The following is a 27207-nucleotide window of genomic DNA, read 5'->3' on the forward strand; positions in this document are numbered from 1 at the left end:
GACATATATATATACACACACATCTATGTGTAAATATTCTATCCTATTATAACCTGTCACTCTGTGATTATACTGTATGCGGCAGATGATTTGATGGCTTTTAATCTATCATTATATACAGTATATATATATACAGTATATATATTATATATGTGTGTGTTTTGAAGAATATTTCATTTTAAAACGATTTGTAAAGGACAGAGAACTGCTGTATGTAAAAGCTCATGTTAAAATCGCATTACATACGGTTTGCATATGCAAGTCATACGGATGTTCCGTTTAAAAATCGCACAGCACTAAGCATGACACTCACATGACACTTGTCCATTTTTTCGGTCCTGACATTGGAATGTTTTTTTCCACACTTATGGGTACGTACCCTAAGTCTGAGTGCTGTCCAAGTTTTTCACAGACTCAAACGTGCATTGGAGACTCTGATCCGTAACTAGGATAAAAGATGGACAAATCTCATTATTTCTCCAACGACTTGATGCGCGAAACCGCTGAGACATGTGAACAGCCACATAGCCTACTATGGGTATGTACTCGTACGTGAAACAGACGTCTGAATGAGCCCTTAGGGTGTGTGCACACGCTGCGGATTCTGCTGCGGAATTTTCCGCACGGATTTGTCTAAATCCGCAGGTCTTTTGGCCTGCGGTTTATCTGCAGATTTTCTGCGGTTTAGCCTGCGGGTTTCCCCTGCGGTTTGACACCTGCCATGGAGCAGGTGCCAAACCGCAGCAGAATCCACACAAAGAATTGACATGCTGCGGATTTGAAGCCACAGCAAATCCGCGCAGAAAATTCCGCACTGTCTGCACTGCGGATTTCATTTTCCATTGATTATAATGGTACCGTACAATGCAGCAGAAACTGCTGCGGATCCGCAGGACCAAATCCGCTGCGGATCCGCAGCAGAATCCACAGTGTGTGCACACACCCTTAGACTTGTTAGTACATATTAATAGTTTTAATGAATTTGTTCCATTTTAATATGATTAGAAATGTTTCTTTGTGAATCATTGATGAAGTGTATTGAGAATAGCTTTTCCCGTTCAAGGTGAAATAAATTATCATCCCAATCGCATTAATAATAGTAATAATAATAATTTGTATTTATATAGCGCCAAAATATTCCTCAGCACTTTACAATTAAATAGAAACATGTACAGACACAAACATTACAATGTAACACATTTCAACAGTTACAGAAGGAGTGAGGCCCGGCTTCAAGCTTACAATCTATTACATCATTCATCTCTTTCAATAAAAAATGCCACATTGATGTTTTAAGCTTTATCATTTATTTTAGTAGATGAGAAAGTTTTTTACTACTATTAAAAATCCAGACTTTTTTTTATTGATTTGTGACTAAATGTCCCGCCAGTGTACAGTAGAGTGGGTGTGGGGGCAGATTTATGACTTGATATCCCACCAGTGCTGTGACCCCTCTGTGTGCAGTAGAGTGGGTGTTAGGGCAGTGTCCCACCAGTGCTGTGACCCTTTCAAGTGTGCAGTAGAGTGGCTGTGGAGGCAGATTTATAACTTGATGTCCACCAGTGCTGTGACCCCTCAGTGTACAGTAGAGTGGGTGTGGGGGCAGATTTGTGACTTGATGCCCCACCACTGCTCTCACCATTCTGACAAAAGCCGGAATCAGGAAGATGGTAGACGAAGGCCAGCAGAGGTATGTCAGTGACTGGAAGAACGACATCATCAGCTTACAGAAACTGACCATGTACCAGAGTCTACAGAGAGACTGCAGACTGGCCCCATACCTGGAGAAACTCCCGGACCCCAGAGACCGCAAGATCCTGAGCCGGTATAGACTCAGTGCCCACAGTCTGGCCATCGAATCCGGCCGACACAGGCAGAGCTACAAGCCCAGGGAGGAAAGACTGTGCCAACACTGTGACCAGGAGGCCCTGGAGGACGAAACCCACTTCCTGCTGCCAAATACTCAGCAGTGAGGGGCACTCACTTCAGGAGACTCTCACATCTCTTCTCGGATTTCATCACCATGAAGGAGGAAGAGAAAACATATATCCTGCTGGGGGAAGAAGAGATCGCAGCGGAGATAGCAGCACAATATGTGAGTGAATGTCATAGACTGCGAGAAAGAGAACTATGATATGCTATGGACTTCTATAGCCCCCACCCTGGATCTGCCCCATGCCCCCCATCCACCTTCCTTATGCCATGGACTTCTATAGCCCCACCCTGGATCTGCCCCCATCCAATGTTCCTACAGCCCTCATCCAGGATCTGCCCCATCCACCTTTCCTACAGCCCCTACCCAACATCCCTACAGTCCCTATCCCCATTCCCTTTTGTACACTTGCTTTGGCAAAACTAATGTGTATTTAGTCCTGCCAATAAAGCTTCTTTGAATCTTGAATCAGTGTGCAGTAGAGTGGATGTGGAGGCAGATTTGTGACTTGATGTCCCATCAGTGCTCTGACCCTGCTGTGTGCAGTAGAGTGGGTGTCGGGTGGACATATAATTGGTGCAATATGTGCAGCCACACAGGGGCCCATGAGATAACAGGGTCCCACTTCTACCTTTAAATCAGCAACAGATCCTGCCACAGACCCAAAGAGGGGCTCATATAATGTTCTTGCACAGGGACCCTCTTAGGTCTGTGTGCTCCACTAGTGAATGTGGGGGTAGATTTGTGACTTGATGTGCCACCGGTGCTGTGACCCTGGAGTGTGCAGTATGGGGGCAGACCTCACATGCCATGTATTTACATGGAAATTAACCTGGTCTTGCAGGTTATCTGTAGGAGCTGTTAACAATTACTCTCAGCTTTATTTGCCTGGGAGACTGTGAGAGCCAGGAGGTGGACACTCTTTTTGTCTGCTGGATGCTAAACTGCTTCATCACTTTATTTTCAGGTAAGGAATTAGACCTGCATTTCCATTTGTATTTTAGACATTATTTGAAGCACCATATAATATTTTGTGCTCGTATCTTAAGCTGGCCACCATTGAACAGCCAACAGTGTCCGGGGTCCTCTATTGCAAAATTACTACTCCAAATCAATTGTAACTTTGAAAGCTGGGAAACGCTGATCTATGTAAGGCTGTGTGCATAGACCGTGTTTCTCCTACAGATTCTGCTTGAAATCCGCCTGAAAAAAGCGTCACCAAACCGCCACAAAAAATAACATAATACATGGCAATGTAAAAATGACGTGACTGTGTACATGTTCAGTGTTTTTCAAGTTCTTTTTTTAACTGCTTCAGGGTTTGGAAACCGTGAAGTGGTTAAAATACGGTCATTTTAGTTATCGAGATAACAAAGAAAAAAAGTCGGAAGAACCGCTGCAAAAGTGACGGCTATTCTGTTTCAGGATCAAGATCGCCATATTTTTCCTAAAGTGGCTTTTCCAACAAAAACTTCATGAGTGCACTGACGTCTTAAAGATGTAATTTACGCGTACCCTAAGGTTATGTTCCCTCGATGAGTATTTGGTGAGGTTTTGACGTTTCAGATTGTTTTTGCAGCATTTTTGCACTTATATGGTGGTCTTACAAAACTATTATTGTGTCAGTAGATAGGATTTACGGTAAATCAATCCTTTGTGTTAGATCTACAAAAGGAGTTGGACAAATTGTGGATGCCTTTGATGAATAAGTAGCCATAACTATAATTTTTTCTCTTTAACGTCTTTTTCAATAGAGGTCTATGCAACTGTATAGACATACAGTAATCAACTACAAAGCCAGCTCAGACACAGACTGCCACGAAGTAATGTAAAAAATCCAATTGTTCTCCTAAGCTGTTTAAAATAAGACATACACAAGGTATTCTTAAAGAAATTTAAAAAAAAATCAATCGAAGTCCTAAAAGAAAATTCATGCATATATGATCTATATCTGCTTGTGCTACCCACATTGCATAAGCCTCAAGAGCTTTCAAGAGCCTTATTTTTATTTTGCACAGCAGTTTAAAATCAGCTTTAATAAAAAATAATATATATAAACATTTAATATATAATTTTTATTAAAGCTGATACAATGATATATATTATGTATACTCCTTCTCATTATGTAGAGCACCATGGAATAAATGGAGCTATAATAATTAATAATATATAAACTTAAAAAAAAGTTGCATGTAAGATTGCATACTGTTGTTTGTCTATGATCTGGGCAGTCATCTTCGCTGCCCATTTACACACAATATATCTGCTAGGATGGTAGCAGTTTTCCAGAAAAACTGCACCCTTTCCAACAGTGCAGCATTCTCTAATGGTACACAATCACCATGATAAAGCTGGAGCTCAGAGGTGTATATTGTAACATTACAATTGGATTTCTGTTGATATGACCAGTCAGTGTCCAGGACTAGATAGCTTTGTTTTGATTAGCCATAGCAATCTAATTAATGCACACCAGGAGCCAAGGGTTTATCAGTTTAAGCAAAAAGTCAAACAAAACGACTAATAAATACTATACCCACTGGTTTACAATCACAATGCAATTTACAAGACAATTAATGGAAGTAGTTCTGAAGCAAGAGCAGGTTTTTAGGAACACAAGACTCCTCTTTCTATCATTGATTAGTCAGAGTAGGCTTTGCTGAGGTTGCTCCTTTGTCATTGTAAAATATGATTTAAGCTCCCGTTACACACTGCGATATCGCTAGCAATATCGCTGTAAAGTCACCGATTTTGTGACGTAGCAGCGTTATTGCTAGCGATATCGCTACATGTGATACTTACCTCCGACCGACTCCCCCGCTGCTCATCGCTGGTCGCACGAGAACGTCCTGGATCATTTCTCGTCGGCCACTTCCTGCTGCGCTTCCTGTGGCGCCGACGAGCGAGGCATGGACGCGGGCGGGAGGACGTCAGGATCGCCGCGTCTGACAGGTAAGTAGCGACCGCCGACCCCTGCGATGTCGCTGGTGAGATCTGCCTGTGTGGCAGCTCACTAGCAACCACTTAGCGATGCACCAGCAATCCATATCGTTGTCGGGATCGCTGGTGCATCGCTATGTGTAACGGTACCCTTAGGGTCCCGTCACACACAGCGATCTCGCTAGCGAGATTGCTGTGTGTGACGGGGATCAGCGGACCGGCCCCCTGCCGGTTATCACTGATCGTTCCCGAGAGGCCTGGGCCGTTTTTCGATCGCTGGTCTCCCGCTGCCCAGCACGCATCGCTGCGTGTGGCAGCGACAGACCAGCGATCAGCGACGCTGGTTTCTAATGTAAACGTCGGGTATCCAGGAGCCGCGGCTCCTGGATACCCGCTGTTTACCTTGGAAACCGGCATACACGCTGGTTTCCAAGGTAAACAGCGGGTATCCAGGAGTCGCGCGGCTCTTAGATACCGATGTTTACCTTGGAAACGAGCGTGTACGCCAGTTTCCAAGGTAAACAGCGGGTATCCAGGAGCTGTGGCTCCTGGATACCTGATGTTTACATTAGAAACCAACGTCGCTGGTCCTGATCGCTGGGGCTGTCTAACGATGTCCCAGCGATCCCATCCATGTTACTGTTACATATAGCGACGCTCCAGCGATCCCGACAACGATACGACCTGGTAAGGATCGCTGGTACGTCGCTACATGGTCGATAGTAAGCTGTCAAACAGGCAGATCTACTCTGGGGACACGAGATGAAAACATAATTCTCCCTCTGTACAAATCACTCGTCAGACCACACTTGGAGTATTGTGTGCAATTTTGGACGCCGGTGCTCAAGAAAGACATTACTGAACTTGAAAGGGTTCAAAGGCGGGCTACTAAAATGATAAGTGGAGTTGGTTCACTACAATACCCAGAAAGGTTATCAAAATTAGGTCTATTTACTCTAGAAAAGAGAAGACTTAGGGGAGACCTAATATATATGTACAAGTATATCAGAGGGCAATACAGAGATCTCTCCAATGAACTGTTTGTACCAAGGACTGTGACAAGAACAAGGGGGCATTCTCTTCGTTTGGAGGAAAGACAATTTCTGCACCAGCATAGAAGAGGGTTCTTCACGGTAAGAGCAGTGAGGCTCTGGAATTCTCTTCCTGAGGAAGTGGTGATGGCCAACTCACTGAATGAATTTAAGAAAGGAATGGATGCTTTTCTTGTGAGTAACAGTATAGAAGGTTACGAATAACAGAATATTATAGGTAGATGGTTGACCCAGCTTAGGGGAAGGAATTTTTTTCCCTATGGAGAAAATTGGCTTCTATTCTGTGGGTTTTTTGCCTTCCCCAGGATCAACAATGCAGAACAGCTGCACTAAAAATAGGCTGAACTAGATGGACATAAGGTCTTCCTTCAGCCTTCAAAACTATGTTACTATGTATGTTACTCAACGACGCAGCAACGATCCAGCGATCCGTTTAACGACCTCGGCGGTGGTTGGGACCTTGTCACACAGCAGCTATTCTGACGACTCAGACCTCGATAGGCGTGCTTCAGCGTTGCCTTTTCCACACCCTTCTGCTCCGATTGGTGGCCACTACTGTGCTATCACTACGCAGTTTGCTTCAGCGTTCCTGTCTGAGTCGCTAGTGCGCTATTTATTCGTGGATCCACAGTCACTGACACGGGGACACACATTTTTTATAACTGTACATGTTAAATGTTATGATTGCATATAATTAATAGCTGGCCTTTAAAAAGAAATGCTACAAAGATCCTAATTTGAGACCACCATTCGGAGCTGAGGGGGCGTTGAAAAGACAAAGCAAAATCACGCCTGCGTCCCTGAGTTCTAAGTCGCCTTCGAGGTCGCTCGTCGTTATGGTGTTAAACACAGCGATGCATGCTGGCCAGTGGGACACCAACGATCAAAAAATGGCCTTGAATATTCGAGCACGATCAGTGATATTGCAGCGGTGGGCCGGTCACTGCTATGTGTCACACGTAGCGAGATCGCTGGCGAGGTCGCTGTTGCATCACAAAACCTGTGACGTTTCAGCAATCTCGCTAACGATCTCGCTATGTGTGAAGTACCCCTGAGCCATGTAGGGCAAATACTGTTTTTTGTTTTTTCATTTATTTTCTTTTTGTGCCCACTGTGCGAAGATGTTATTGAATCACAACCGCATGCCACCAACCAAGAGAGGGATGTTCACTCTCTAAGGGAAAGGACACCTGGAAAATGAAATGGAAATCCACTTCCTAGTCTCAGTGATTTTCTGTCCACGTGGGCACTAGGAATAATGTGCTATATGCTGAAACACCCCAGTACCTAAAGACAGATCCATTAGACTTGCCTGGGGGGATGAAAAACACGTGGTTCCACCGGTTAAGTCCAGTAGCACTCATGCAGATAATTTAATTTGCTCTATACTATTGCCCTACCATAAGCGGGCTTTATGGCTTAAAGAAAACCCGTCAGGTGATATGCTCTGCACAAACCATGGGCAGCTTGTATCAGACACTGGCTGTATGATCTCAGCCATGTATGCGGCATTTCAGAGAAAAACCTACTTTTAATAGCCACAGGAACCTATCTGCGCCATTTACTAGTCGTACAGGTGGGTCTCTGGAAGCGTCTTCCTGCCAGCTGACAGTGACTGACAAGCCTCTACCTGTACACGCATGTGGCTCGGGCCCCGGCACCACAGCGTTTCAGAGACAAACATACATTGCTGTTGATCAACCACAAGACATGCAGCCGCAGCGACTTGGAACGTAGTAATCATAGAATCGTAGAGTTGGAAGGGACCTCCTGGGCCATCTGGTCCAACCCCCTGCTCAAAGCAGGATTCGCTAAATCATCCCAGTCAGATGTCTGTCCAGCCTCTGTTTAATGACTTCCATTGAAGGAGAACTCACCACTTCTCGTGGCAGTCTGTTCCACTCATTGATCACTCTGTCAAAAAGTTTTTTCTAATATCTAATCTGTGTCTCCTCCCATTCAGCTTCATCCCATTGCTTCTAGTCTTTCCTTGTGCAAATGAGAATAAAGTTGATCCTTCTACAATGTGTGTGACAGCCCTTGAGATATTTGTAGACAGCTATTAAGTCTCCTCTCAGTCTTCTCTTTTGCAAACTAAACATTCCCAAATCCTGCAACTTTTCCTCATAAGACAGGGTTTGCAGACCGGTCACCATTCTGGTCGCTCTTTTCTGAACTTGCTCCAGTTTGTTGATGTCTTTTTTAAAATGTGGTGCCCAAAACTGGACACAATATTCCAGATGAGGTCTGACCAAAGAGGAGTAGAGGGAAATAATGACTTCACGTGATCTAGACTGTATGCTTCTGTTAATACATCCTAGAATTGCATTTGCCTTTTTTGCTGCTGCATCACACTGTTGACTCATATTCAGTCTGTGATCTATTAGTATACCCAAGTCTTTTTCACATGTGCTGTTGCTTAGCCCTATTCCTCCCATTCTGTATATGCTTTTTTCATTTTTATTGCCCAGATGTAGTACTTTGCATTTTTCCCTGTTAAAAACCATTCTTTTAGTTGCTGCCCACTTCTCCAGTTTATTTATATCTTTTTGAATCCTATCTCTCTCTTCTCTAGTATTAGCTATCCCTCCTAGCTTTGTGTCATCAGCAAATTTAATCAGTTTACCCTCAATTCCATCATCTAAATCGTTGATAAAGATGTTGAACAATACAGGGCCCAGGACAGAGCCCTTTGGTACCCCACTTGAGACATTCTTCCAACTGGATGTGCAGCCATTTACGACCACTCTTTGGGTCCGATCACTAAGCCAGTTATGAATCCACCTAAGAGTTGCCTTGTCCATTCCATACTTAGTCATTTTTTCAATAAGGATTGTATGAGATACTTTGTCAAATGCTTTGCTGAAGTCAAGATATACTATATCTACAGCATTTCCTTGATCCACCCAATCAGTGATTGAATCATAGAAGGAAATTAAGTTAGTCTGACATGACTTAAGGCCCTTTTACATTTAGCGATGCACCAGCGATCCGACCAGCGATCCGACCCGGTCAGGGTCGCTGGTGCATCGCTAAATGATCGCTAGTGAGCTTCCACACAGGAAGATCTCACAGCGATGCAGCAGCGACGCAGCGGATGATACTCACCTTTCACACACAGCGATCCTGACGTCCTCCCGCCCACGTCCAGCGTCGCTCGTCTCACACAGCAGGAAGCCCCAGCAGGAAGCGCCCGACGAGAAATGGAGCCGCCCGATCTTGCGCGATCAGCGACAGTCAGCGGGGGAGCCGGTCGGAGGTAAGTATCACACATAGCGATATCGCTAGCAATATCGCTATAACGTCACAAAATCAGTGACGTTTTAGCGATATTGCTAGCGATATCGCTATGTGTAAAACCCCCTTTATTAGCTACAAACCCATGCTGACTCTGTTTAATCACTTCATTCTTATCCAGGTACTGACATACATGTTGTTTAATTATTTTTTCAAAGATCTTTCCTGGTATAGAAGTCAGACTCACCGGCCTATAGTTGCCTGGGTCCACCTTCTTCCCCTTTTTGAAGATAGGAACAGCATTTGCTCTTCTCCAGTCTTCTGGGACTTCTCCTGTTCTCCAAGAATTTTCAAAGATTATGGAGAGGGGTTCGAAAATTTCTTCTGCTATCTCCTTCAGTACTCTGGGGTGTAATTCATCTGGACCTGGAGACTTAAATTCATTTAGGTTAGCTAAGTGTTTCCTCACTATCTTTCTGTTTATAGATATCCTGGATTCTTCTATTCCCTTAATAGGACAGTGAAGAACAGTTGATGTTACATTTCCTTTCTGAGAGAAAACAGATGCAAAATAGGAATTTAAAAGTTCGACCTTCTCAACATCCTGTCTTACCATTTCATAATTTTCATCCTGTAAAAATCCTATAGCATCTTTGACTTTTCTTTTACTTTTGACATATCCCCAAAATCCTTTATTATTGCTTTTGACATCTCTTGCAAGCCTCAATTCATTGTCAGCTTTAGCTAATCTGATTTGTGCCCTGCAGGTTCTGCAGACAGCATTATATTCTTCTTTAGATATGCCTCCCTCTTTCCATTTTATAAACATTTTGTTCTTCCTTTTTAGCATGTGCTTAAGTTCTGTGTTCATCCATCCTGGTTTCCTTAAATGCTTCCTATTCTTCCCTCTTTTCGAAATTGTTAACAATTGTGCTTTGAGAATTTCATTTTTCAAGATTTCCCATCCTTCCTGGACATTTTTGTCTTTAAGGATATCCAGCCATTGGATCCCTCCAATTCTCTTTCTGAATCACTTAAAATCTGCCTTTCTGAAATCTAACCTTGACGTCTGAGTCTTCACAGGTCTTCCTCCTCTAGTTATCCAAAATTCTAAAATAGCATGGTCGCTACCTCCTAGGGTCCCAGCCACTTTTACCTCCTCAACCATTTCCTCCCTGTTTATAAGGATTAGATCCAAGGTAGCAGTTCCCCTTGTTTTCTCCCCTACCTTTTGGAAGATAAAGTTGTCAGCAAGAGAGGATAAGAATTTCCTTGACCTGTTAGTTTTGCCTGAGAGAGATTCCCAACAAATGTCTGGATAGTTGAAATCTCCCACGACAACTATGTCATATTTTTTGGAGAACTTGGCCATTTGATGCATAAAGAGTTCATCCATATCTTCGAGCACGCCGAAGATACTCTATTAGCGCACGAGCGTGCTCAGATAGCACATTCACCCATCACTTCTCGGCAGTGCAGCTGTGGTCTTTTACGCTTTGCAAGAGATAATTTCCAGTACTGAATGAGCAATTTGCTTGTTTATCTGGTGTTTGGCAGCCTGATTTACACTGCAAGATAATCATGAAATGAGCTTTTTTAACAACTCTCATTCACTGTTACAGTTGCAAAACTCTTGCCCACTTATCGAAGATACTTGGTCAGATACAAGGAAATTGTAGGGATTTTTTTATTCCAGTTTCCACAGAATAGGAAAAAGTGGGATTCTATACCATTCTATTTCTGGATAAAAACAAACAAAAAAAACAAATGGATCATAAAGAACAATTGTCAGCAAGCCCTTAACCCCTTAATGACATAGCCAAATTTTTACAATTGTGACCACTGTCCCTTTATGAGGTTACAACTCTGTAATGCTTCAACGTATCCCACTGATTCTGAGAATGTTTTTTCATGACATATTGTACTTCATGATAGTGGTAAAATTTCTTCAATGTGAATTGTGAATTTATTTGTGAAAAAAAAATAGAAATTTGGAGCAAATTTTGAAAATTGTATTTTCAGTTTTTGAATTCTTATGCCTTTTAATCAGAGAGATGTGTCACACAAAATAGTTAATAAATAACATTTCCCTCATGGGTACCTTACATCAGCACAATTTTGGAAACATAATATTTTTATGTTAGGAAGTTATAAGGGTTAAAAGATGACCAGCAATTTCTCATTTTTCCAACAAAATTTACAAAACCATTATTTTAGGGGATCACCTGACATTAAAAATGATTTTGAGTTGTCTATATGACAGAAAATACCCAAAAGTGACACCATTCTAAAACCTGCAACCCTTTAAGGTGCTCAAAACCACATTCAAGAAGTTTATTAACCTTTCAGGTTTTTAACAGGAGCTGAAGCAATGTGGAAGGAAAAAATTAACATATAATTTTTTTTCACCAAAAATTTACTTTAAACCCAAACTTTTTTTTATTTTCACAAGGGTAACAGAAGAAAATGGACAGCAAAATTTGTTGTGCAATTTCTCCTGAATACGCCAATACCTTATTTGTGGGGGAAATCTACTGTTTGGGCACACGGCAGGGCTCTGAAAAGAAGGCGCGCCATATGACTTCTTGAAGTGTAACATTTGCTGGAATAATTAGCGGATGCCATGTTGCGTTTGAACTTCCCCTGATGTGCCTAATCAATGGAAACCCCCCACAAGTATTTTGAATCCAGAGATATGACACATAATTTGATAACATTAGGTTGTCATATTGAATATGACGTCATTAGTATTGAGCGCAAGTGCTCGCTGCTCCAGTTTGCACTGGGTGCTCGTGTATGCTCGGGTATGCGCCAAATATCACAGGTGCTCGAGTGACATGCTCGAGTCTCACCCCACATGTTTCACAGCTGATAGACACCTCACCCAAAAAAATGCAGGGATCCTCGAAGCGCGTATACCAGAGCACCCGATGCAAAACTCAAGTAGCAAGCACTTACGCTCAACACTAGCCGTCATATCGTCATTTTTTTGCTTTTGAAAACCCCCCCAATTCTAACACTAAGGGTGTGTGCACACTCTGCGGATCCGCAGTAGTTTTTGCTGCGGTGTACAGTACCATTATTCCCTATGAGAATTAAAAACCGCAGTGCAGGTAATAACAAAGGTGATACACAGGGACCAATCGGGATTTATGCCTTCCGAGGTCTACTGCGACAAATATCAGACGATTGTTCCTTAATCTGCAGCTACCAGTGGATAATCCAGGCGATAGGGTCATATGTTCATTGGATGCGGCCAAGGCTTTCGACTCAATAGAATGGGAGTATTTGTGGGAAGTTATGAATAAATTTGGACTGGGCATAAACTTTATCTCATGGGTTAAGATGTTATATGACACGCCGTCGGCTAGAATGAGAGTGAATGGCGGTTTGTCAGCTCCCTTTGAGTTACATCGAGGCACGAGGCAGGGGTGCCCTCTGTCCCCGCTGCTGTTCGCTTTGGCCATAGAGCCTCTTGCCATACTCATTAAAGCCCACACGGACATACAGGGGTTCAGGAGGGGACAGACTGAGGAGAAAATAGCCTTGTACGCGGACGACACATTACTATTTCTGGCAGAGGCCTCGTCGTCCTTAAAGGTGGCGATGGACGTTATTGGTGATTTTGGTAGCTACTCGGGACTGACGATCAACTGGAATAAGTCGACGCTGCTGTCAGTTGATGGGAACAAAGATAATGAACACATTTATATAGCATCAGGTCTGCGACTGGTCTCGGAGTTCAGGTATCTTGGTATTAATGTAACAGGGAAGGTGAGAGAGTATGAAAAATTAAATCTTATTCTGGTCCTAGAAAAGTTTCAATCGAAGTTAAACATATAGGTAAAATTACCGCTGTCAGTGGTAGGACGAACGAATTTACTTAAGATGATTTGGATGCCACAATTATTGTATATTTTACATAACTCCCCAGTGTGGATACCACAAAGGTACTTCTACAAAATTAACAGTTTGTTCAGGGAATTGATCTGGGGGAAAAAACCACCACAAATTAAATTGGAAGAACTGCAGAGCGGAAAAGAGGGGGGGCTGGCAGCGCCAAAACCCTGGGCATATTTTATAGCAGCTCAATTGCAGTATATTAGAGGGTGGAATGATCCGGGAGGTGGGGGGATACAAAAAATATTATTACAGCAATTCCTGGAATTAGGGGACCTATATGGAGCTCTGGAGGCACGATTATTTGCAATAAGGGGGGGAGAAAACACCAACACTATTGCTGTTGCATAAATTGTGGTGGAAGGTAAGACTTCTGCTGAATATACAAGGTATTTCGCGATTTACTTTGATTTGGACTACTCCATGGCTCCCAAATTTACATAAACTACAAGGATTCAGTATGTGGGAGAGAAGGGGAATTCGAGGATTTGCTCAGATATTAGAGGAGAACGGGGAGCTGAAGGAATTTGTACAGCTACAGGGGGAGTTCGATTTACCCAAGCAGGAGTTTTATAGATATTTACAACTACGACACGCATGGCGAGCAGAGGGAGGGCAGCTGGAGCAGGGAATCCCACAAAATAGGGTTATAGATAGAATAGCCGGGGTTGAAGGGTCAGGGGGTCTGATTTCGATAATCTATTGTATGATATTGGATTTGATGCTTTCAAAGTTTCCGTTGAAGTCCAAGGGAAAATGAGAGGGGGCAATAAGTCCTATTGAAGACGATCAGTGGTTGGAAATTTTGGAGAGGGTACCGGACTTGTCCCTGAGTGAATCCCATCGTTATTCACAGATACTACTGTTACACCAAAAATACAGAACTCCAAAATTCTTGCATGATATTGGACTCAGAGACAACCCTATGTGCAATAGATGTAAGACTCAGTCTGCGGATCTTATTCATATGATGTTGTCTTGCCCCAAGTTGGATCATCTATGGGAAGAAGTAGTTGATATTATTAACAAAGTTTATTCGGGGGGGTTGGACTGCTCACCTATGGTATGTGTATTGGGGTATGTTGAAGATCTAACGACAGATGAGTATGGCAAAATAGCGGTGGCTAGAATGCTATATATGTTTAGAAAGTTGATAGCACAGCACTGGTTGGATGATCAGACGCCCTCCATTCCGGAATATATTAGTAAGGTGAACTGGGTGATTAACATTGAAAAAGCAATTTACTTGAAGAGAGGCTGTATCGGAAAATTTGAAAAGATTTGGGCATTATGGATAGACAGCTCGGGCCTTGCATCCAGAGAGTTACAGAGATTCCGATTAGGTCTTAGTTGAGTGTACCTTTGCTGAATTAAAGAGAAGTCTTGTCTATATGTAGCACATTTGGAGCCTCTCTTGTATTTCTAATTATTGTTATTCAAGGAGACGTGACATTGACGCTATATAATAATATGTTTATTTTTGTTAAGATGGGGGACAATTCAATTCAGGGGGGGAGGGGGGTGGGGTAAGGGGACTACGTTCCCCTGGGTTGTTATACCTGTTTTGTTGGAAAATGTTCAAATAAAAAATATCTGATTTAAAAAAAACAAAAAACCGCAGTGCAGACGGTGCGGATTTTTCCGCGCGGTTTTTCTGCGGTTTTGAACCACAGAAAGAATTGACATGTCAATTCTTTCTGCGGATTCTGCTGCGGTTTGCCATCTTCTCCATTGAGGAGATGAAAAACCGCAGGGCAAAACTGCAGAGCAATCCGCAGGTCTTTTGACCTGCAGATTTACCTGCGGATTTTACAAAATCCACGCGGCCAAATCTGCACTTCAATCCACAGCGTGTGCACATACCCTTAAACACACCCCTACCCCAAACACAGCTCTACACCCAACCCAAACCCCAGTTGCAAATAAAGGAAAAAATATGTATATTTTATCAGTTTTATCTAAGGGGGTGACAAAGGGGGGTTTGATTTACTATTTTTTTATTTTGATCACTGTGATAGATTCCAAAAGGAACTAATAGGAAAAATTTACTATTGTTGCCGGGTACCGACGGGCAGATGAGTATACTCCTGCCATTTTTATCCCTGGAAGATGATGCCGGGTTGGGGGACTGATGAGAAAGGACCGGGGACTCTCGAAGGGCATCATTTTTCTCTCCTCTGACATGCATATCATGTCAGAAGAGAGAGAAACGATTGAAACAGCCGGGACACTTTTCTTTATTTTTTTTTTTTGCGATCGTCATTATTCACTGAATAAACGGTGATCACATTAATAATAATCTTTATTTTTATATAGCGCTAACATATTCTGCAGCGCTTTACAGTTTTGCACACATTAGCATCGCTATCCCCAATGGGGCTCACAATCTAAATTCCCTATCAGTATGTCTTTGGAATGTGGGAGGAAACCGGAGAACCTGGAGGAAACCCACGCAAACATGGGGAGAACATAAAAACTCCTTGCAGATGTCATCCTTGGTGGGATTTGAACCCAGGACCCCAGCGTTGCAAGGCTGCAGTGCTAACCACTGAGCCACAATGCTGCCCACATGAAAATGTTCTCTGGGGTCTCAGCTACCCCCGGTCGCCTAGACACGGGACATTTTCCGCTTCTGGGTAGCGTTACAGCCTTATTCCCAATCATTGCTTTAAAATGGCCGTTTTTATGCGTATCAGCGGTCGTTAAGGGGTTAAACAAATTCTTAACATATCAGAAATTGAAAACTGAGACAATAGTCTGTGGTCAATCCCCTCTCAATAAAGTGCCACATGGTATCAGGAGATTAAAGAACACATACTATCATATCACAATACAGCCACAGTTTGAAAAATATCTGCAAGTAGCAACTACTATATAATCAACACTCAGATTTGTCTCACGCAATATTGAGCCCTTCTGTTTTGAATCTCAATAGCTCCGCTCGTTTTTACAAAAGTGGTAGCAGAGATGGTAGCTCATATACAGTGGCTTGCAAAAGTAGTTACATACAGTGGCATTTTTCATGTTTTGCTATCTCACAACCTGGAATTTCACTGTTGAACATGCCTAAAACTGAACATTTGCTTTTCTTCTTAATGTGAAGTAAACAACATATAGGATAAAATTACTGAAAACTTCAGTATGTATAACTATTCAACCCACTAAAGTCAGTACTTTGCTTCCCTTTACGGCAAATACTGCTGCAAGTAACTTTGTTTAAACCTCTAAGCTTTCCAAATCTTGCCACTGGGATTTTTTCCCAATTCCTCAATTCAAAAAAGCTCCAGCTCCTTCAAGTTAGATGATTTCTTCTGGTGAACAGCAATCTTTAAAGGCCCCGTCACACTAAGCGAGATCGCTAGTGATGTCGCTTAAGCGTCACCAATTTTGTGACGCAGCAGCGATATTGCTAGCGATATCGCTATGTGTGATACTTACCTCCGACCGGCTCCCCCGCTGGCTATCGCTGATCGCGCGAGAACGTCCTGGACCATTTCTCGTCAGCTGCTTCCTGCTGGCGCCGACGAGCGACGCGTGGATGCAGGCGGGAGGACGTCTTCATCGCCGCGTCTGACAGGTAAGTAACAACCGCCGACCGCTGCTACATCGCTGGTGAGATCTGCCTGTTTGGCAGCTCACTAGCGACCATTTAGTGATGCACCAGCGATCCTGACCGGGTTGTATCGTTGTCGGAATCGCTGGTGTATCGCTAAATGTGACGGGACCCTAAGTCTTTCCACAGATTCTCAATTGGACTAAAGTCTGGGCTCTCAATAGGCCACTCCAAAACATTTACACATTTCCCATTAAACCACTTGAGTGTTGCCTTAGCAGTATGCTTTGGGTCATTGTCTTATTGGAAGGTGAACCTCCGTCCCAGTCTGAAATCACTGATTGAAACATGTTTTTTGCTCAAGAATATCGCTGTATTTTGCTCCATCCAGCTTCCCCTCCACTCGGATCATTTCTCCTGTCCCTGCTACTGAAAAACATCCCCATAGCATAATGCTGCCACCACCATGTTTCACTGTGGGGATGGTGTTCTTGGGGTAATGAGCTGTGTTGGTTTGTCGTCAGACATAGCATTTACCTTGGTGGCCAAAAGGTTAAATTTTGGTCTCACCACAACACCTTCCTTCAAACATCTGGGAGACTCCCACATGTATTTTGGCAAACTGAAAACTAGCCTTACAATTTTTCTGTGCAACTAAAGGATTTTTTTCTGCCCTTTCATTGATAAAGACCACCTCTATAGAGTAGCTTCTTTAGGGTTACCTTTGGTCTATATGCTGCAATCTCTGATTAATGAAAGCTATAGCCAGGGTGTGTGACAAATAGTCACTGATCACAAAGTCAACAAAAGCCTAATTGACAGAGTTCAATTTAGGTTGACAAATGTCAACTTGCGTATGAGTGACTTAAAAAAATAACCTTTATCATCTACGGTATATTAAAAATATGAGACCAAAGAAGAAATAAAGCCCTACATGGGCTGAACTAGCTTAAAAACAAAGTAGACACCAACCATCAGTTCTACTGTACACAGTCACCTGGGTTGATAGTACTATTTACATCCTCTACTGTCTGTGCCTACAATCCTCTATGGACCAAAAGCACAGACCAGTATTGCCAGAAAAGACAACGACTATCTCCCCTATATATACTGGAGAGAGTTGATGAAATTGTCAATATAATAAATTGGAACGCTCTCACCGCATTACAGGGTGTTTCACCATCCGACAGGTTCCATTCTTGTGGGTAAATGCTTATCCCGTACGGTTTAGGTTGAGGCTCTGGTGCCTAGATTAATATCGACGCGTTTCATATGGACATGACTCATCAGCAAAGTTAGTCACAATGAGAGGTCCCGTATCCCTCTCTAGCACCTTAGTCACCGCTACTACATCTGGCTGTGCGGGCAAATGTATTAGTGGTGAGAGCGTTCCAATTTATTATATTGACAATTTCATCAAGAATGGATAAAGAAGGTTATTTTTTAAATCACTCATACACAAGTGCACACCTTGTCTGTCAAGTTGACATTTGTCAACCTAAATTGACTTCTGTCAATTAGGCTTTTGCTGACTCTCTGATTAATGCCCTCCTTGCCCGAACTGAGAGTTTTGGTGGGCGGCCCTCTCTTGGCAGGTTTGTTGTGGTACCATGTTCTTTCCATTTGATGACAATGTATTTGATGGTGCTCCAGGTGATCATCAGAGATTGGGATATTTTTTCTAACCCAACCATGACCCTGATCTCCTTGGTTTGATTAGTGGTCCCTCTTGTTTAATGGTCTTGCAGCCTCTGTGGTCTTTCAGAAAAGGTGTGTATATACTGACTGACCATGTGACACTGAAATGGCACATAGGTTGGCTTCCTTTCACTAAGCATATGACTTATGAAGGTAATTGCTGCACCAGAAATTTTTAGACTATTTACTGCTGATGCAGCACGCACACATGGGATTACAAAAATATTTAAACACTGGTTGTAATGTAAGAAAACTGGGGGGTGAATACTTTTACAAGCCACTGTAAGGGCTCATTCCCACTTGCGATGAAAAATGGGATTGCATTCGGACAAATGTTATTCTTTCATTCATCTTGACGTTGGTATTGTCAAGTATTTACGTCGTAAGGGGATAACAAGCGTCTTGACTTACCCCCCCAAAAAACCCCACCGTGACCATAAAATGACCACCCCCACCTCGGCGCCCACTAATACACAGACACCGGTATTTCTTTTGGAATTTTATGGCCACAGCAGCCTTTTATTATAACAATAAACAAACAATAAACACTGTATCATAAATAACATGAGTACAATGAATTTAACCCTGGAAGGAGAAGTCCTTGAAGCCACAAAATCGTGGTGAAATAGTCCAAATATTGTGAACAACCCCCGACCATTTGCTCCCAGCCGTTACTCCACAGGCTCGGGAGCACCAGCACACCAATAGATGTTGTCCACAAACTCCTTGGAGATCCGCCCTCTTCCGACAGAAAACTCCCCATCCACCTTTCACCAGATCACGACCAGCATACCTTTAAACGAAGGAGACCCTACCCACAGTCTCCAAAACCAATTTCCACGGACTTCAAGGACTCCCCCTCCCCCAAAACCGCCACAACGAGGGGCCTTTGAATGCCTCAATGACCCGAGACCCCCACAACCCGCCAAGCGACAGCCTTCTCTATACCCTCAAGGGCAAGGGCCCAAATATCGGAACCCACCGCATTCAAGTGAATCCCGTCCGCCAACCAGTAATCGCCCTCACCCTTCTCCAAATCAAAATGTCGCACGGCAACTCCCCCGTTTTTAACTATAAAAGCGGACACCGCTCTGTTGACCTTGATCCTGGCCCGGTTGACCTTTTCCAACGATCTCATGGACCGCCAACGCCTGCGTGGCACGATCTCCGAACACACAATCGTGACTCCCCGATAAGTCACCCACAACCGCAAACAATCTTGCTTAATATCCTTGATCAACTCCCGGAAGGGACGGACAGCCAGATCATTACCCCTGCATGAATAACGAGAACATCTGGTGCCCGGTCCAAACGAACACACTCGTGAATTTCCGGCAACACCCTACGCCACACCAGGCCCCTAAAACCGATCCACCGCACCACCGCCGCCATTCTAGAAATTCCCAACTGTCTGCCATCGTTCCTGACATCGGCTCTCACCGCTCCCCAGTAAACAAAGGAGTGACCAAATATCCAGACCAGCAGCGGTTCCGTACCTGAAACACAAAACGACACTCACAGAAACATATCGCAAAAGAAAACGCTCCAATACTTGTAACATTTAATCTTCCCCATGGACCACGCCAACCGGGACCACCTCCTGCACACCTGAAGGCCGAACATAACTACGATAACGATTAGACCTCCACCCGCCGATGCGCTGTATGAAAGAGGGACCCAAACCACGCTCAGCTGCCTCAGTCGCCGCACCAATCCGAAAAGAATGAGAGGCAAACCTAGAATCATCCAAACCCAAACACCGAATTGACTTCTTAAACACTGCGCCAAACTGATATCGAGACAGACTTCCACCGTCTGCGTAACACAACAAAGATCCGCTCAGACTAGGACGAAGGTCCCAAAATCTACGTAAACACTGAACCGGGCACATTCCGGAACCAGACACAACACCCAACACAACTCAACGGCCTTTTCCAGACCGGTCTGTTTTTGACCTACGTAGCCAAAACTCGACGCCCTGAGAAGTCAAAGTCACATCCCTGGCTAACAACCCGCCCACAGACTCTTTATTGTGAGACACGAGTTCCCCAATCCGCAGTGCCCCAAAAAATGCAAAGGAAAAAGCCAGACGAAACAACGCAACCTCATAACCATCCGCGCATACCGATCCCAGAACCAGTCCCAATTGCTCAAGCATATTAAACGACACGGGCCGCCTTAAATCACCCCCCCCCAGAAAACGGTGAAAACCTTTCACCGCCTGTCTAACCAAAAACGTTTTCGTCAAATCCCTGTACCCGCGCAACTGAAAACCGAAAGACAATCCGGCCAACAAACATGTCACCTTTGCACGAGACCAACCTTCGTTTGCGCCCTGCCCCAACCATGCCAACAACAGACCCACTTGCTCAAGCCTGACCCCACTGGTGGGGCCAGCCGTAAGGACCTCTTCCCACGTACACCACACATTCCGGTAGGCCTCCCAGGTTTTTAGTGCCAAAGATGATACGATCAGTGACTCCGCGGCTCGTAAGCCACCCTCCACAATTCCTCCGGACAAATCAGACCCTCGAACTCTGCCTCCGGGGCCAAGGAACGAAAACGATCCCACTGTAAGCGAGAGAGAGAGTCAGCTATCTCGTTCTTCACTCCAGGCACATGCGTCGCCGTCACATGCGCATTCAAAGACAAACATGCTAGCACCAACTTCTGCAAAACTCTGACCACTGGAGGGGACGATGCAGTAAGACCATTAATCGCGCTCACAACCCCCATGTTGTCGCAATTGAAACGAACGCGCCGATTCCGAAAATCCTGACCCCACAAATGAACAGCCACCAGAATCGGAAAAATCTCCAACAACGTGATGTTACGCACCAACCTCACCGAAACCCAAGCAGCAGGCCACTGAGCGGTGCACCATTGCCCTCCGAAATAGGCACCAAAACCGAATCCGCCTGCCGCATCCGTAAACAAATCCAAAGCATCGTTACAAACCACATCAGCCATTACCAACGAACGACCGTTGTACTTCTCCAAAAAGGATTCCCAGACCACCAAATCGGCCCTGAGCTCCGCCGACAATCTCACAAAATGATGAGGAGCCCGAACCCCCGAAGTAGCGCTAGCCAGCCTACGGGAAAAAACTCGACCCATCGGCATCACCCGACAAGCGAAGTTAAGCTTTCCCAACAGCGACTGAAGGTCCCGCAACGATATTTTCCGCAACCGACGTGCACGAACCACCTCAGACCTCAAATCCTCAAGCTTGTCCTCCGGCAACCGAAATTCCCATTCAACAGTATCGATGAAGATCCCCAGAAAATGCAAACACGTACTGGGGCCCTCAGTTTTTCCGGGCGCCAGCGGAACCCCGAACCGATCCGCCACCCACTCAATCGCTTTCAAAATCCTGAGACAATGTGAAGAATCCGCCGGGCCAATGCACAAGAAATCGTCCAAATAATGAACTACCGAATCACAACCAGAGACGTCGCACACGACCCACTCAAGAAAAGAACTAAAAGCCTCGAAATACGCACAAGACAAGGAACAACCCATAGGTAAATACCTATCTACAAAAAACCTGTCTTCCCAGAAACAGCCCAACAACCTCACGCTTTCTGGGTGGACCGGAAGCAAACGAAAAGCGGATTCAACATCAGTCTTAGCCATAAGAGCCCCGCGACCACATTTTCGGACCCAACTCGCCGCTTCATCAAATGAAGAGTATACCACTGAACAAATCTCCGGATCAATACCGTCGTTAACCGACCTCCCACGTGGGTAAGACAAATGCTGAATGAGCCGAAACTTATTGGGCTCCTTCTTCGGAACCACCCCCAACGGGGAAACGACCAGATTTGGAAAAGGAGGGGACACGAAAGGGCCCGCCATGCACCCCAATGAAACTTCTTTCCGGATCTTCTCCGAAACAACTGACGGATGCTCCAAAGCAGAGCGCAAATTTTTTAAAACAAACGGGATTTCAAACGGAGGACCCGGAATGCGAAAACCCTCCTGAAAACCTGAATACAACAGCCCCGCTCTTACCCTATCAGGGTATCTATTTAGATAGGGGACCATCCTTTCCAGATTCACTGGAGTTTCCCCCTTGTGAATTACCCCCACCCGATTTGGACTTCCCTTTCTTGAAACACTTTGATGCCCCGTGTGAAGTACCATTGCAGTTTGAGCAGAGGTGTTTAAATTTACAGTTGGCCCCAAACTTACACTGGCCGTCATTAAACTACCAGCACACACCCGCCTTGTGCGTTCCCGACTGCCCTCGACCCTCACCACTCGTAGAGCCGGAAGTGCCGCTATTCTGGCTGGTGCTTCCAGCCCCCCCAAGAAAGGAACTCCCAGACTTATTTTGCGCTATCACACGCATCCACAAGCCAATGTCTTTTTGGTCCCAGCGGATAGCCGGACACACAGCTTTCCTCTGACGAAACTGCTCATCATACCGCAGCCACGCCTGACCGCCATATACTCTATAAGCCTCCCCGATAGCATCCAAATAACAAAATAACGCGGAGCAATTATCAGGAGCCTGTTCCCCGATAACACTCGCCAAAATGGCAAACGCCTGCTGCCAATTTACAAATGTCTGAGGAATCAAGCGCCACCTCCGCTTTTCCTCCTCTTCCTTTTTGCTATCCTCTTTCTTACTTTTGTCCAAATTAAACTTCTCAAGAGGCAATAGTGAAAATATTTCCACATATTCATCCTTCCAAATCCGCTCTTTCACCTCCTTTTCAGATGGGCCCCCAACGAACCTTCAAAACACACATACACCTCGCCATGCGCCCGATCATTCAGATGCACACGACACTCCTTTTCCTTCTCGGTTTGCACCGACACCGGCGTGCCAACACAAGGGCCCGACGCAGCCGTGCCCTGACTCGCCAACCCGCCACCCTGAGGCCCAACCCACAATGCTACCAGTGACGACCCCACAAAACCCTACTCCAGACGTAAAAGCAATCTGCGCACATCCGCCAACATATCACATACTCCCCCAGCCGACCCTGAACTGCTCAACCCAGCCTCAACCCCACCGCCCCCGGACTCTGATAAGGGGCCCCCTACCACCACTGACGAAGACAAAAGCGGGTGACAAACAGGGGACATAGACGCATACTCACCGGGCTGTGAGGGGGCTGTGTGCCCTCCAGCCGGAAATCCTGGATCCCCAGACGCCTCATGGACCTCGCGCCTCCCGGCGGCGAACTCACCGCCTCGTTGTTGCGGCCCGAACACCCCTGCAGACTGAGCCGGGGTAGGAGGCCTGAACCCCCCCGACGGAACTGGGCAGCGGCCCCCCCACATATGAAGGCTCCTGCCTCCCCCCGCCGAGAGTCAATTCAGCCAAGCCATTGCGAGTCACCCGGTCGCTCAGGGCCCCCCACGGCAACTGGGAGCCCGACAGTGTCCTCCGCTCCAATCTTCTGGCAGCCAGCACCGACTCCGCCGGGCTGCCCTCCGGTCCCGCTGCAGCCATAGGGCTGTGGCACATCCTCGGGGGGTCAGAGGCAAGCGCCGCTGCAGGGGCACCGCAGCAGCCCCCCCGTTCCAACTAGTTCCCCCCCACCGCTGGGGGATGCGACCCGACCCGGCCCTGCCGCCTGGCAGGCCGCCACTCTGCCGGCGGCCGAAGCGCCCGCTGAGGCAGGCCGCGCGGCACGTCCACCACCGCCGCGGCCCCCCGAAGGACCTGGTGCTGCCGGATGTCGGGCGCACGCCGGCCCCGCCCCCTTCCTGCCCCAGGGCGAAGGTCCGGACGCCGCCGCAGGGCCTCGCCACGTGTGAGGATTCCTCCCAGGCCGCGCACCCCCAGACGGGGAAGGCAGCGTCGCGCGGCCTGGAGGGTCCCGGGAGGGGCTCCGACAGCGACGCGAGGTCCGGGGAGCGGTGTCGGGGGATAGCCGCTCTGGAGGCCGCGCCCGCCTGGACCTCCATTCTCTCACCTCGGCCTGCCTCGGCGCTCGTTGAAGCAGGCCAGCCACCTGCGCCTCCAGCCAGCCAGGAGGCTGCCCTGCCGCTGCTGCCCGCAGACTATCCATGGCCTGGTCCACTCCCGACATCCCGGTAAGTTGTGGGACTGTTCAGGAGCTGGGAAAACAGGAACAGAGGGCGGGCACCCCCCAGACCCTGTCTTAAATACCCCTTAGCTCCCCCTCCCCTTTAACCCTTCCCCTTCCCTCACTAACTTCCAACCCCCCATCATGTTGGCCTCCGCCCACGCCTCCAGGGGGTTGGGAGGCTCACTCCGGCCATTTCTATATATCTGTCTGTTCCCCGCGTGTCAGGCGGGGAGTCTGTGCAGTCTCAGTGACTACTGCTGATGTCACTTAGGCTTTGCAGACTGCCCGCCTGACCTGAGGTAAACTCAAGTGTGGGAAAGTTTCTGAACTTCAGAACAACTTCAGTTCAGTTCATCTCCAGTCAGTAGGGGAGGCTGCGCAGGCAGCTTTTCCTTCATTCCTCCGTGGTTTACAGCAGGGCTGGTCGCATTAGCACCGCTCCCGGTTGAAAACTATTGTATATAACCTCTTCAGATGGATTGCGGCGTGGGACATGACTGTACAGCGGACAGGTATGGGATATTGTTCCTTTTTTATTTTGGATTTTTTACAGGCGAACGAGGGCTTTGATTGGATTGGGAGTTAAATAAAAATGGAAAAAAAAGTATGTTTATTTCATTAAAAGACTTTATATTTAATGTCTGTATGTGTTTTTTTAACCCTTTCAGACTAGTGGATTAATAATGGATAGGTGTCTTATTGACACCTCTCCATGTTTAACCAGGCTTAATGTCACCTTACAAAAGCAAGGTGACATTAACCCCTTATTACACCATATGCCTCCCGCTACAGGGCAATGGGAAGAGAGAGGGTAAGTGTCGCAATTGGAGCATTACAGATACGCCTTTTCTGGGGTGGCTGGGGGCAGATTTTTTATCCAGGGGGTGGCCAATAACAATTGTCCCTCTCTAGGTTATGAATGTCTGCCCTCAGTCACTGGCTTGCCCTCTCTGGCAGAGAAAATTGCACGGGAGCACAAGCAATTTTTTTCCGTGAATTAATCCTTTAATTTAACACGTATAGCTCCAAAATTTTACACACATACGCTACTAATCTTCTATCTATATCTCTTTCATATATATATATATATATGTATATATATATATATATATATATATATATATATATATATATACACAGTACAGACCAAACGTTTGGACACACCTTCTCATTCAAAGAGTTTTCTTTATTTTCATGACTATGAAAATTGTATATTCACTCTGAAGGCATCAAAACTATGAATTAACACATGTGGAATTATATAATTAACAAAAGTGTGAAACAACTGAAAATATGTATTATATTCTAGGTTCTTCAAAGTAGCCACCTTTTGCTTTGATTACTGCTTTGCACTCTCTTGGTATTCTCTTAGAATCATAGAATCATAGAATCGTAAAGTTGGAAGGGACCTCCTGGGCCATCTGGTCCAACCCCCTGCTCAAAGCAGGATTCGCTAAATCATCCCAGTCAGATGTCTGTCCAGCCTCTGTTTGAAGACTTCCATTGAAGGAGAACTCACCACTTCTCGTGGCAGCCTGTTCCACTCATTGATCACTCTAACTGTCAAAAAGTTTTTTCTAATATCTAATCTGTGTCTCCTCCCATTCAGTTTCATCCCATTGCTTCTAGTCTTTCCTTGTGCAAATGAGAATAAAGTTGATCCTTCTACAATGTGACAGCCCTTTAGATATTTGTAGACAGCTATTAAGTCTCCTCTCAGTCTTCTCTTTTGCAAACTAAACATTCCCAAATCCTGCAACCTTTCCTCATAAGACAGGGTTTGCAGACCGGTCACCATTCTGGTTGCTCTTTTCTGAACTTGCTCCAGTTTGTTGATGTCTTTTTTAAAATGTGGTGCCCAAAACTGGACACAATATTCCAGATGAGGTCTGACCAAAGAGGAGTAGAGGGAAATAATGACTTCACGTGATCTAGACTGTATGCTTCTGTTAATACATCCTAGAATTGCATTTGCCTTTTTTGCTGCTGCATTACACTGTTGACTCATATTCAGTCTGTGATCTATTAGTATACCCAAGTCTTTTTCACATGTGCTGTCACTTAGCCCTATTCCTCCCATTCTATATATGCTTTTTTCAGTTTTATTGCCCAGATGTAGTACTTTGCATTTCTCCCTGTTAAAAACCATTCTGTTAGTTGCTGCCCACTTCTCCAGTTTATTTAAATCTTTTTGAATCCTCTCTCTCTCTTCTCTAGTATTAGCTATCCCTCCTAGCTTTGTGTCATCAGCAAATTTAATCAGTTTACCCTCAATTCCTTCATCTAAATCGTTGATAAAGATGTTGAACAATACAGGGCCCAGGACAGAGCCCTGTGGTACCCCACTTGAGACATTCTTCCAACTGGATGTGCAGCCATTTACGACCACTCTTTGGGTCCGATCACTAAGCCAGTTATGAATCCACCTAACAGTTGCCTTGTCCATTCCATACTTAATCATTTTTTCAATAAGGATTGTATGAGAGACTTTGTCAAATGCTTTGCTGAAGTCAAGATATACTATATCTACAGCATTTCCTTGATCCACCCAATTAGTGATACCGTCATAGAAGGAAGCTTCAAGAGGTAGTCACCGGAAATGGTCTTCCAACAGTCTTGAAGGAGTTCCCAGAGATGCTTAGCACTTGTTGGCCCTTTTGCCTTCACTCTGCGGACCAGCTCACCCCAAGCCATCTCGATTGGGTTCAGGTCTGGTGACTGTGGAGGCCAGGTCATCTGGAGTAGCACCCCATCACTCTCCTTCTTGGTCAAATAGCCCTTACACAGCCTGGAGGTGTGCTTGGGGTCATTGTCCTGTTGAATAATAAATGATGGTCCAACTAACCG

The 27207-nt window shown here is 45.3% G+C and overlaps 1 protein-coding gene across 3 annotated transcripts in view; it reads left to right on the forward strand.

Annotated features, from left to right (window-relative positions):
* LOC141087774 (uncharacterized) overlaps window positions 1-27207 on the forward strand; it is a 124085-nt gene that overhangs the window by 39096 nt on the left and 57782 nt on the right. The window contains exon 1 of one of the 3 annotated variants that reach the window (XM_073573593.1): window positions 2838-2900. The exons of the other annotated variants lie outside the window; for them this stretch is intronic. Within the exon in view, the coding sequence (XP_073429694.1) occupies window positions 2870-2900 (31 nt within the window). The 5' untranslated portion in view covers window positions 2838-2869. Of the gene's footprint in view, window positions 1-2837; window positions 2901-27207 lie in introns of those variants that run through there. 3 annotated transcript variants of the gene reach the window in all.

This window comes from Dendrobates tinctorius, unplaced genomic scaffold (assembly GCF_039654945.1).
Source record: "Dendrobates tinctorius isolate UK_male_01 unplaced genomic scaffold, ASM3965494v1 ptg000007l, whole genome shotgun sequence".
Taxonomy (NCBI): Eukaryota; Metazoa; Chordata; class Amphibia; order Anura; family Dendrobatidae; genus Dendrobates; species Dendrobates tinctorius.